At 40.1% G+C, this 13,073-nt stretch overlaps 2 protein-coding genes across 3 annotated transcripts in view; both read right to left on the reverse strand.

Moving 5' to 3' along the window:
- KNG1 (kininogen 1) overlaps nucleotides 1–3,271 on the reverse strand; it is a 32,406-nt gene extending 29,135 nt beyond the window's left edge. Inside the window, exon 1 of the mRNA XM_014530388.1 lies at nucleotides 2,903–3,271. Within this exon, the coding sequence (XP_014385874.1) occupies nucleotides 2,903–3,097 (195 nt within the window). The 5' untranslated portion in view covers nucleotides 3,098–3,271. The remainder of the gene's footprint in view (nucleotides 1–2,902) is intronic.
- Nucleotides 3,272–7,503: 4,232 nt separating this feature from the next.
- LOC102260453 (histidine-rich glycoprotein) overlaps nucleotides 7,504–13,073 on the reverse strand; it is a 13,919-nt gene continuing 8,349 nt past the window's right edge. For both annotated transcript variants that reach the window (XM_014530394.1, XM_014530392.1), the window contains 3 exons: nucleotides 11,323–11,403; nucleotides 9,477–9,578; nucleotides 7,504–8,356 (listed from right to left, as the gene is read on the reverse strand). In XM_014530394.1, coding sequence (XP_014385880.1) covers nucleotides 7,556–8,356; nucleotides 9,477–9,578; nucleotides 11,323–11,403 — 984 coding nt within the window. In that variant the 3' untranslated portion in view covers nucleotides 7,504–7,555. The remainder of the gene's footprint in view (nucleotides 8,357–9,476; nucleotides 9,579–11,322; nucleotides 11,404–13,073) is intronic.

Here is a 13,073-nt window from a genome sequence, read left to right on the forward strand (position 1 = left end):
GAAAGAAAGAAAGAAAGAAAGAAAGAAAGAAAGAAAGAAAGAAAGAAAGAAAGAAAGAAAGAAAGAAAGAAAGAAAGAAAGAAAGAAAGAAGGAAAGAAAGAAAGAAAGAAAGAAAGAAAGAAAGAAAGAAAGAAAAAGCCCACTGGGCTGTTTTCTTTAATCTCATCATATCAAATGGATGGATTTTTTTCTTCCACCGAAGTAAATTATCACATAGACACAGTGAAATTCATTTGAACAAATTATTGAAAGTTTGTATTTTTTATCTTTGCTTTTTTTTCTTTAAAGATAATTTGTTTTCTTTTGCATGACACAAGACTTCTAGTTTCTAAACAGGGTATATAAAAAACAAAAATACCCCCCATGTCTCATCTTTATTTTCACCAATGCAAGAAATCCTTCTGGAATATCAGTACGTTATTAAATAGGTATCGAGCCACTGAATCTACAAGTTAATACATATTTTGTAATGGCAGAATAACTAAGAATTTACCCCAAAGAAAGATGTTAATTTTCCAAATATAAAAGGGTCTAAGATGATCATATGAGAACAAACAAAAATCTCTTATGCCAGGTTTTTTAGGCTAAAGATGGATAACACACTGGCAGCTGAAGAACGTTGAAACTATAAATCAATCCAAATTAAGAATTTCTACATTTCTTTAGAAAACAGAACCAGAATTTCTTTTTTAAAAATGACCCTGTGGAATGCCTTTGCTTCCATATTTACCTAATATTGTAACAGTAAAACAGACACAAGAACGTTGATGACAGCTCAACAATGCTGGATGCAGGACGTTTACATGTGCACTTTTGTTTAAAAGTCCAACAGGTTTATTGACTAAGGCTGGACAGCAAGTCATATGACCCTATTTGGTACTTTTTCTACAGTGTCCAAGATTATTATATGGATACAGCCAAAGACTGGGCCCAACTTTCATGAAAATGACCACAAAGAAGAAAATCAGGGTAGTTATTTAGTCCCCCTAGTTAATTGTTTGAACTGGAACAACAAAACGTGGAAAACACAGAATGTAATGAATTAAAGGAGTTGGAAAAAGTTGGTGGAGAGAATTATGCTATATGAGTAAGGTCATTGGATTTGGGATGTCAAGCACAGTGCAAAAAAGAGCATCCATGGGAACACGTATTTATAATGTCCTGTGGTATCACTCCCTCAATGACATTATGATAACTATATGCAATAATAAATAGATCAGTTATGCAACAATGCAGAGTGTCAAATATGCATTCGTCCTGTGGAATAAAACACCACAGAGATACTTGATACCACACACATTCTTTAAGTGCTCTTGTGTTGTGTCTGATTAGCTTGTTTTTCAAAGCCACCCAGGCAAACTCCTCCCAGGGATGTCCTTGGAGAGAAGAGTGGTCCACTGAGCCTGGTTTACTTAATATTTCCTTTATCAAGAGATGATAATTGACTTTAAAGAGAAATAAAGCTAAAGGTTGTATGATTTTGATTTTTTTTTCCTTTTCAGTTGCATCATTGAATGTTTTCATATAAACAACAACAACAAAAAATCACAACTAAACCCTCCCTCCTGCCCCCCAACCTAATAATTTTGATGCATCCAGTTGTATTTCTTGGAATCACACATCCTATCAGGATTTATCTTCAACCTGAGTGTATTCATCAGTGATAAAAGAATATTCAAAACCAACTAGAACATTGCTGCTACCCTTGATGCATTCAGCTATCGGGACTTCATGGTAGATATTTTATCTAATATAGTAGAACTATATTAACTTCTTTTCTGACTCCTCTTAACATACCCCACTGTCCCTCACTTACCCTAGTTTTATTGAAGTATAATTTATTGAGGTATATTTATTGAGATATAAATAAATCATATATATTTAAGATAAACAAAAAGATGATTTGCTATATGTATACATTGTGACATGATTACCACAAATAAGCTAATTAGCACATTGTCACCTCACATAATTACCTCTTTTGTGTGTGTGGTGAGAACCCTTAAAATCTAGGCCTTTAGCAGATTTCAAGTATACAATACAGTAGTATTAATTTTATTCACCATTCTGAACATTAGACCCCCAGAACCTATTCATCTTATTTTCTTAAAATATGTTTTTATTGATTTCAAAGAGAAAGGGAAAAGGAGATAGAGATAGAAACATCAATGATAAGAGAGAATCACTGATTGGCTGCCCCCTGCACACCCCACACTGGGGATCAAGCCTGCAACCCCGGGCATGTGCCCTGGCCAGGAATTGAACCACCACCTCCTGGTTCATAGGTTGATGCTCAACCATTGAGCAAAGCGACCAGGCTCATCTTATAACTGAAAATTTGTACCCTTGACAAACACCTCCACATTTCTCCCATCCCAAAGTACCTGGCAACCACCATTCTACTTCTGCTTCTGTTAAGTTTGACTTTTTAGATACTATTTATATGTGAGATTATACAGTATGTGTTAGACATACTCCCTTAAATACCTCCTCCCCTTTGAGGTCTGGAGGTCTTTATATTTTAGTTTAAGGACCGTCACCCAGTAAATCCTCTTGCTGTGGCCTCACTGAGTTTCTGGATTGTCCCACTCTACATAGTCCCTTTCAAATGACTCCATCTACCTTTCTTTAATTTCAGCCTAGGATACCTGTCCTCTGATTACCAGGAGGCTAACCTTGGAGGCTTGAGGACTAGTCATACCCTGCCCAAGTCCCAGCCCAGAGAGTGGAGTTGGTCATTTCTAAGAGCTGTAAACCTATACCTTTAATTATCAGGTTTTTTTTAGTGATGTGTGTGTGTGTGTGTGTGTGTGTGTGTGTGTGTGTGTGTGTGTGTATGTCCTGGGTTTAAGTGATAGCACAAATCCCAAATGACCTCAAGGTTAAACACAACTCACTCACAGTCTTGGTGACTTCGGTTATTCGGTACAATACAAACTGGTTGCCACTTTTGTTTCTATCATTGTATTTCTTCAGAGCTGCATCCACAGCCTTAAATACATCCTCATCATTGCAGTCAACTTCTTGTGGTTGGTCCTCTTGGGCGAAACTTGTTAGCAGCCTGGAACAAAGGAAAAGGATGGCAATTAACTTCATGATTTATCAGTCTCCCTCTGGGAGTTTCACCAAGAATTGGAAGCTAACTTGGAGGCTGATGTTAACCCTCTTCAGCCTCTTATCTCTTCTGTCTCTCCTCTCTCTGCCTTAGCACTTCAGGGTTCTGCTTGGCTTCCTGCTGCCCTCCACTATTTGCCCTATTACAAAAGAACAAATGGCTCTGCTGGATTATCTAAGCAGATCTCAGGCTGGAACATTACAACACTGGGTCATTGACCTGTTTGTTAGCAGTTGGGAGGCATGTGTGAGCACATTTCCAGGTAATTGCACAAGTTTGTATAGCAAATCAGAGTACAATCCAATAAAGGAGGAGAAAAAAAAAACATTAACCACCTGTTATTCCCTTTCCCAAATGACTTTCCCAAAGCTATTTATGAAGGTCACTGCATGTGACAACAATGCAACCATGAGCAGACACCTTTCAATAAAATTTCTTTTCACTCCTGCAGAGCACATGCACAGGGACATAGTGAGTGCAGGGAGTCTCACACAGGACATTGGCATGACTGAAAATAAAAAATGGGCATCCTATCTGGTCTCTGGCCAAACCAGCCTCCCTCCACTCAACTGGATCTGCTGTAGAAAGGAAAATGGTCCCCAGGGTGGAGGAGACAGGGGAGAAACTTAAAGAGAATGGTTTGATTGAAGCCTGTTTACTCTGTCCTTCCTTCTTGTTTCTGGTTTGGTGGACTTTATAGGGGTCTTTCATTCACCAAGCCTAAGTGACCTTTCAGATAAAGTAAGACTATTCAGGGAGAGGAAGGCTAGCGGTAGGTTGAAGATATGGGCTAGTAGATGTTTGCCTCAAGTCTTACCCTCTTCCCCCCAAGAAGATGTTTGACTTCTTTGTTTTTGGTGATCGGGTATCTAGCTCTGCAAGCAAATCTCCCTGAGAGTCCCTGGAAAAGAGGGATCAATGGAAGCTGAATGATGGCCTTGTAGCAGAGTGGCAGGAACATGAGCTTGGCATTAAGCCCAACCTTGATTCCAATCCAGCTCTGCTACTTAACTGTTATGTGATCCTGAGCAAATCAGGGTCATATAGCCTTTCTGAAGCTCCATTTCTCATCTGGAAAAGTGAGATATCATAATGTCTTATGAGGTTTTCTGAGGAGTAATGAGATAATATATGTGCAGAGCCTAGTAATTAGTTCATATAAATTATATCTAATATTAAGGCCGTTTGGTTAAGAATCCCTGACTTACTGAAGCAGTTTCAGATGTGTGATGATGGCAGAAGGTAGGTTCTAGTGTGTGTGTGGCAGGGCCAGGGGGTGGTGGGAGATGTAGGAAATGAAACTAAGGATGAAAAAGACTTGGGTAAGTCCTTAGACTTGGAAGAAAGAGGGACCCACAAAGATGGAGAAGCTGAGGACGGGAGAGGGAGGAGATGACTGATGTGCAAGATCCAGGAGAGTTGGAAAGGAGCACAGGGCTGATCAGGGTGGGTGTTTCAAGTGAAGATTCAGAAACAGGACTTGCCAGTGTATACAGGCGGCATAATAAAGAGGAAAGCATGTGACTTTGGAGGAGGCTGATTTGGGTGCTAATCCCAGGCCCAATTTACTGACTATAACAAACACATTTTAGCTATCATGTAATAAAACAAATCTAGAAAAGGAGCTATCAATTATATCTTGTCTAAATCTGTAGTAGAATGTAAGCTTACTAGAGTAGGGATTGTTTCTTACCCCATTATTCAGCTGCAGCAACTGTGTTTGCATGTTATAAATGCATTTAATGGTTAAGAACATCAATCCCATTTTTTTCCAGGTACTATTTTCAATAACTCAAGCAATATTTGTGAAAGTACTTTATAAATTAAAAAAAAAACACTAGTGAAATGCTTCTGTGAGTTATTGAGCTATGCATTTTTTTGGGGGGGGGATCTTCATGGATTTCACCTTTCTTTACTCTCTATCTAAGCAGCCAACCCTGTGTTCACGCCTCTGGAGGAATGTGATTCTGCAGAGCAAACATTTGGCTGGAGACTCCCTGATTGTTTACACCTGGTGACCATTCTGACTGGCTGTTGTACCTGCTCTGTTGGTCAGCGCTGGTGTCATTTAGGTTATTAAATATTATTAAATATTTTGGGTATCATCGTGTGGTTTCAAGAAATGACATCTAGTTGTACTCTATGGAGAAAAGGGAAATGGGCTGCCACCATCACCCTTTTTTACAAAAGGAAAATGTGGCCCAAAGAGGTTTAATGACTTTCTTAGTATCTCATAATCAATAAATTGTAGGACTGGGATTATAACCCAAATGGGCCTTCTTCAAAGTCACATGATTTTCTATTTATTATACTGCCTGAATCCATTGCCACATTCCAGTTTTATTAAGAAACTAGAGGCCCGATGCATGAAAATTCATGCACTGGAGGGGGGTCCCTCAGCCCGGCCTGCTCCCTCTCACAGTCCGGCAGCCCTCAGGGGCAGGAGGTGACCCGGCGATCAGGGGAAGGCGATGCCCCCATCACACCTCTGCTGATGCCACTGCCGGCAGCTCAAGCCTCAGCTGACCCTGGTTACCTGAGCCTCAGGCAGCCCTGGGCAGCTGGGCAGCTGCCATCCGAGGCTTGCCTGCGCCTCAGGCTGGCCCTGGGCAGCTGGGGGGCTGAGGGGACTGGGGGGCACCGCCTTGTGGCTGTGGGCACCGCCATCTTTGAGGGTGTGGCAGTCAATTAGCATATTCCCTCCTTATTGGCTGTGGGCACCACCATCTTTTCGACAGTGTGAGGGTCAATTAGCCTATTCCCTCTTTATTAAATAGGATAATTGACATTCATCACTGTATAAGTTTATGGTGTTTCACATGATGCTTTGATTTATATATCTTTTGAAGTGATTACAATAGGTTTAGTTAACATTGTCTCATATAGATATGATAAAAAGAAAAGTTTTCTTCTTGTGATGAGACCTCTTAGGATCTACTCTCTGAGCATCTTTCCTGTATATCATGCAGGAGTGTTAAGTATAGTCACTATTCTGTAAATTTCACCTTAGTCCTCACTTCTCTTAACACTGGAAGTTTGCACCTTTTGATCACCTTCCTCCAGGTCCTGTTTCTGAGTCTTCACTTGAAGCACCCACTGTGATCAGCCTTGGGCTCCTTTCCACTCCTCCTGGACCACGCACATCAGTCATCTCCCACCCTCAGCTTCTGCATCTTGTGGGTCCCTCTTTCTTCCCAGCCCAATACCTTACCCAAGTCTCTTTCACCCTTAGTTTTTTTTCTTTCTCTCCCTTCCCCCATTAGAATCTACCTGCTCCCACCACCAAACACCTGAACTGCTTCAATAAGTCAGATAGAGACAATCCAAAGTTTTATTAGCTTGAGTCTAAATGCTTGAATCTGGTTTGGGAAGAAGGAAAAAGAAAGAAAATTCAAATGTGACAAGAGTCCCCTGGCATCAAAAATGAATAAAGAAAACTTTCTGAGACTAGAAAAGCCCCTAACATGGGAGAAGATATGAGAAGAACAAAGGAGTCTGGGGGTCTAGGGGCAGAGGACACCTCTGCCATGATTTCTAGACATGTAGCCTAAAAGACAGCAAGATCTCAGAGGGAGATGAATATGGTATTCTTTGCAATCATGTTCATCAGTAGTCTTAGAGAGACTCCGGCACCCCCAGTTTGGTACAGAAGAAGCAGATACACTAGACCCAAAGAGTGATGTGAACAGGGTAGTAAGCATCCCTTAGTAGAGGGACCTGGTGAACCAGTAATGAAGAATCAGACCATCTCATGCCCACCACCCAAACATCTGGGACTATGTGAGACTCTTAAACTGTGGCATAACTTTGTGTGAAGAGCAGCAGGGTGGGAAACTCTAAGAAGGACTGAGGTTACGTTTTCTATTACCCCAGCAGGATGGCAACTTGAAATATAAATTAATGTTTTGAAATTAAAGTGATATTTCTGGGGCACTTGAATTTATGGTCATGATTCATGCCTATAAACTTCTTCGAAAATTATATCCTGAGCTTTGTTTGCTTTATAATTAAATTTAGAACTTATTTTTCCAAAATAAAGAGGATTTAGAGAACTAGAAATAATAAGTAGGAGAGAATTTGGATCACTTTTATAAGAACAATCCTTTATATGACAATACATACTTTCTTGGTGTGCCCAGCTACAGCATAAGTACTAAAAGAGGAATGATGCTAGAATTAAAGGAGTTTAACCCAGAAAGTAAAGAAATTCTGAGGATCAAAAATTTGTCTTGAGTGGTATAGTAGCCAGTGAGAGAATTAACTTTTGACTTGGGACACTGAGATTTTTTCCTCTCCTCTCCATTTTTCTTATTCTTCTCACATCATCTCCTTCCCTACCCACATTTTGTCCTATTCTGAATATGAAAGATTACAATAACTTATAATGTTGCACTTATCATTGGTTACATTTTATTTATGGTTATAATTCAGAACATTACTCATTTTTCAAGGATTTCAGATTTCTTTCTGGAAATGTCTCCAAAAAACTTTGAAACATGTGAAAATTCACTGTTGAACATCCCTGGACATAATTCAGAGGCTGATTGAGGGAAAGGCTGAATTTTTGGCTTTAGAGGATAGTTGTGGTTTGGCAATGAGAAGCTGGGGAAATTGGCTTCAGGAGGAGGAAGAACGTCACCTTTCTTTAGTGGAGGGAGTCGGTAAACATATCCAATTTGTCTCCATTTTAAGGGAAAGTGACCTTTGCCTGGACCTCTTTCTTCTGAGTGCCTATGTGGTGGGCCATGGCCCCAGTGATGGTGATCTTGGGGACCTTGCCTATGGGGTGGTGTGTCACAGGGTCCATGGTCATGAAAACCATGGCCATCAGGATGCTGTCCATGGGGATGGTGTCCGTGGGGATGGTGTCCATGGTGACGATGTCTATGGGGTTGGTGTCCATGAGGATGATGATCATGAGGATGATGTCCATGGGATTGGTGCTCACTGGAACTATGATTATGATGTGGTGCATGTGTGTCATTGATGTGAAAATGGAGGTGATGACATCTTGAAGGAGGCAGTGGTAAAGAAGCTCCTGCTTGAAGTGGTGGTCTCTCTGAGTGATTTTTGTCGTCCATAGGAGGTGGGCATCCAGGTTTATGTGGCTTATGGTGATGGAGGTTATCCCTGGATCTACTGTGTGTAAATGGAGGCTTGCCACCAGATGAATGCCCATGGCCTCCAGAATGGAGGAGATGGTCCAAATGGGGTTGTACATCACTGATGTTTCTATGTTCCTGGTGAAGGACACAGAAAAGTGAATATCATCATGTAAAAAGAGAAATTAGATGTTTAACTTGATTTAATTCAACTAAATCCATACTTTTGGATTGCAGAAATAAATTTTAAAAGTAGTATATAAAAAAGGGTCCTCAAATTTTTATCTAGGCAAGTTGGCATTTAAAATACAAACAAAAATCATCATCTACCTCCATCATTTCACCAATAGCAATATATTTTATAACAACAGTCAGAAAGATAATCTCAGAGTAAAGGATGGTTCTTTTATATGTAATATGTTATACCACAAACAATTTTCTTATTATCTTTATTTTTCTCATTTCCATATAAAGTGATAAAATTGTATTACTGAATGGTACTTATCTATAGATCAACATTTGGAAAAATAGTGCCTTATAATTTAGGCTCTCAACAGAGTTCTGTGACTCTACGTTATAAGCATCTCTTACTCCTAAAAGATGAGCACTTCACCTCTTCACTATCCTCATTCAGATTTAATATTTTTTTAAAAAATCTTTGCAGCCTGTTCCCCTTTTTGGTTCGTCACATGGATGTTTGAATTATCTTTTTCTGATACAAAAAATACTGTGAAGAATATTTGTGTGTAGAATAAAAGTTTCTACACACTGATATTCTCATAAAATATTGTTTTATATTTTATATATCTTTATATAATAAATTTGACACTAATTCATTCCCCTTAGATTCTGTGCCTAATAATAAAACTAGATTATTAAGTCAGCACTGGAGTCCTTGCTACAAGAATCATTTTCAAATTCAGTAAAGGTTTGTTAAATTGGTCATGATTTTACTTTTATGCCAAATCTTACACTTTCCCAATTTTTGGAAAAAGTGTCACACTTTTGGTGTCTTACCAGGAATTGCACTCCTATCCCCAAGGGATATTCTCTACTCCCCCCTCAAACTATCTTCTCTCTCTCTCTCTCTCTCTCTCTCTCTCTCTCACACACACACACACACACACACACACACACACACACACGCACGCACACACGCACATGCGCACACAGAGCCATAAGAACAAAATACACTATGTGTATGAAAACATTACTTAGTCTGGCACTGCTCATGACAAAGGTTGCTTACGCAACCCACCTTAAGGTCAAAGACTTCACAGTTTGTGTCAACCTCTATTGGGGTTTCCAAGTCAGAGGCTCCTACATCATAGGACAAAACTGATCTGCAGAATCCAAAGACCTATAAATAAGAGAGAAACCTGTTAGTATATGTGTATTTGTGTGTATGTGTGCAGGTGGTGTGAAGATGTCCAGCAAGAGTTGTGAACTTCCAGGCATTCTGGAAAGGAAGGAGAGCTCTAGAAAAATCAAGTTAATATCATCAAATATCTTCACCAGTTATTTAACAATATTTCCTAATCAACATTTTGGGAAAATTACAAGTTCCTAAGATTTTCATTATTGCTGTGGTTCTCTTCCATGACTGGAAACTATCACTGGGTTTCCCCATGTGTGGTAGTTGGGAATATTATGTCATTGATACCTTCATGTTAGACCAACTCTACTGCACTGAAGACCTGAGTTGCCAGTGTCTAGAGAAAAAGAAGAGTGGTGTAGATGAGAGATTTGTACAACTTTAACAAAGTACCTTGGAGGAAAGTCTTAGAAAGAAGGGAGCCGTTATAAAAACGGGTTTGCACAGACCCTGTCATAGAGACTGTCTTCTGGCCCTACCCTAAGTTCAGAGGCTACACCTGGCTAGCACCCTTCTGCCCCAGAGATCCTTAAACCCAGCTGTCAAAGTTACATGAGGAAAACTCATTTTTTTGAGGATACTGTTAAGCAGTAAGATTTTGAGTACAACCCTATCCAGTTTTGTTCAGTGGATAGAGCATCGGCCTGCAGACCAAAGGTCCCAGGTGCAATTCTGGTCGAGAGCACTATCTTGGTTGCAGACTCCTCCCCAGCCCCGAGCCCTGGTCGGGGCTTGTTCAAGAGGCAACCAATCGATGTGTTTCTCTCACATCAATGTCTCTCTCCGTCTTTCTCTCTCTTTCACTCTCCCTAAAAATCAAAGGAAAAATATCCTTGAGCAAGGATTAACAAAAAACAACAACAACAACAAAGGTTTTGAGTATAGGTTTAGAGTCAGAAACCCTATGCTAATCCTGGCTTCATCATGTACTAGTTCTATGAGATTTAGGTAAGTTGCATAAAATTTCTGAAACTCAGTCTTTATTTCTAAAATGAGTACAGTACTATCTACCCTCAGGTTGTGGGAGGGCTTAATTAAATGAGATAATGCTATAAAACATTTAGCATTGAGCTCCTCTTCTCCAGCCTCCATGTTTCTGCACTGAGTTTGTATTCCCCACACCACTATAGTTAAGGGTTTGTTGGGGTCAATGGGATGGTCACAGGGATACAACAAAGCAATAATATATGGAAGTGGTTTGTAAACTATAGGTTGCTATACAAATGCTGCATATCATTCATAACACTTCCTGCAGGCACATGAGTATCAGTTTATACATGAGTACGGGGAAATCCCATTGGACTGAGTATCTTGGTTGTGAACATCAGGCAAGACCCTTACTTTACTGAGTCCATTACCTTCCCATTTGTCAAATGTGGTCACTGTGAGGAGTGAATGAGATGAAGTGAATGAAAGCACCCATGAGTATAGGTTCTTAATACATTCTATTTATTAGTTTTAGCTAAGTCTTTAATCTTAATGAGTTAAAAAAAAACCTCATTGTTAAGTTTAGGTATATATCATGTATATTTATAAAATAATATTCTCAGTTTTATCGCCATGCCTCAGTTTACCCATAGGTAAATCTGGAATAAAATGCTATCTAGTTCATAGGGTGGCGGTGGGGGTAATAGGCTAACATATGGGTAAAGCCCTTACAAGGGTATCTGGCACATAGTAAGTAGCCTGCAAATGTTACTAGTGTTTCACACTCATCTATTATACTCACATTATAGTGCCTGTGAAAATGGTGACTGGAGCAGTTCCTCACAGAGAAATCAATATAGTAATTGGTTCTTCTCCCTCCTCTCTAGAACAAATAGGAACAAAGCAGTGTCAGGAACATATTTTTAAAAGCCAGTAGATACCTACTATCCATTATACTGTAAAGGCACTATCAGGATTCACCAATATGTGCCATTTTTCTTATTGTCTCTGCCTTTTTAAAATTTATCAAGTGATAAGATGAATATTATTTGATTGAAAAGGCTCAGGTAATGCAGACACAATCAAGCATCGTGTGAAAAGTCATCCTTCCTGCATCCCAGCCTCTTCCTCTCAGAGGTACCACCATCATTCATTTGATGTGTTTTTCCTTCTAGCCTTTTCCTAAATATGTTGTGTATATACACATATATCTAATTGTTTAATATAAAGGGGATCATAGTCTAAGTATTGGTCTATAACCTGCTTTTTCCCTTGGCAATATATCTTGAAACTCTTCCCAAGGCGTATAGGTCCAAAACATTCTGTTTAGTACGTAATTGCATTGTATTTATCCCATTGCTTGTATGCACCATAATCTATTTCACTTTGTGTTTTCAAAATAAAAGACAACATAAACTAGCTGTTTCATAAGACTGCTACGGGTGGGAGGCACTTGAGACCCTGAATGGGGAAGGACTGTCTGGCTCTAGCCATACCACTAGGTGTGGTGAGGTAGTTGCTCTGAGCCTCATTTTTCCATCATAATTCAAGGAGGTTAGGACTAGATGATTTTAATGACTCATAACCCTAGCATGCTCTTCTGAATTTTGCTCTTTTTTGTTTGGGTTTCCCCCCTCTCTGATGATATCACACTCCCCACAACTCCAAAAATTAAAAAAAAATTGCAGGAGGGCAGTTCCATGGTATCTGCTGCCTGTCTCTTAAAACTGCAACAGGGATCTCAATTTAAAAAAGCAGCTGGTGGAATATCAAGGTGGGGGGGAGAGGGAGAAGACATATGTAATAATACTTTAAGCAATAAAACAAATTTAAAAAAAAAATGCAGCTGGCGGCTGGCACCAGCAGCCCAGGGGAGGAGGCAAGAAGGGTTGGTCAAGAGGAAAGGATAACAAAGGGGTTCAAGAAATTATTTGGGGTGATGGATATGTTCACTATCTTAAGTGTGGTGTTGTATTCATTAGCATATACATATGTTAGAATTGTCAAATGGTATACTCTAACTAAATATGTGCTGTTTGTTGCATGTCAATTACATCTCAGTAAAGTTGCTGTTGTATTAAAATAAACAAACAAAGCAGCTTGTTTTTGTCTTTCTCTGTCTGGCTTCTTTCACTTAGCATCGTACCCTCTGCATTGTCACAAATAGTAAGATTAATTCCTTTTTATGCTGAGTAACATTTTATAATCTGTATGTATAAAGAGCCAGGGGCCATCACAACCGAATGACCGAACGGACAACCCAGGCTGAGTGGGGTGACAAGGCCGGCAGGGGGGTTAGTGAGGGATGACCAAATGACTGAACACCAGGCAGCGTGCAGTGACCAGGCCGGTAGGGGGTTAGTGAGAAACGTCCAAATGACTGAACAGCAGGCTGGGTGGGGTGACCAGGCTGGCAGGGGGGATAGTGAGGGGTGACCAGGCTGGCAGAGGGGGGCAGTGAGGGGCAACCCAGCTGGCAGGGGGCACAGTTGGCAGCAACCAGGCCAGCAAGGAGAGGGGCAGTGAGGGGTGACCAGGCCAGCAGAGGGGGGC

The sequence above is a fragment of the Myotis brandtii genome, unplaced genomic scaffold (genome assembly GCF_000412655.1).
Source record: "Myotis brandtii unplaced genomic scaffold, ASM41265v1 scaffold118, whole genome shotgun sequence".
NCBI classification, from domain to species: domain Eukaryota; kingdom Metazoa; phylum Chordata; class Mammalia; order Chiroptera; family Vespertilionidae; genus Myotis; species Myotis brandtii.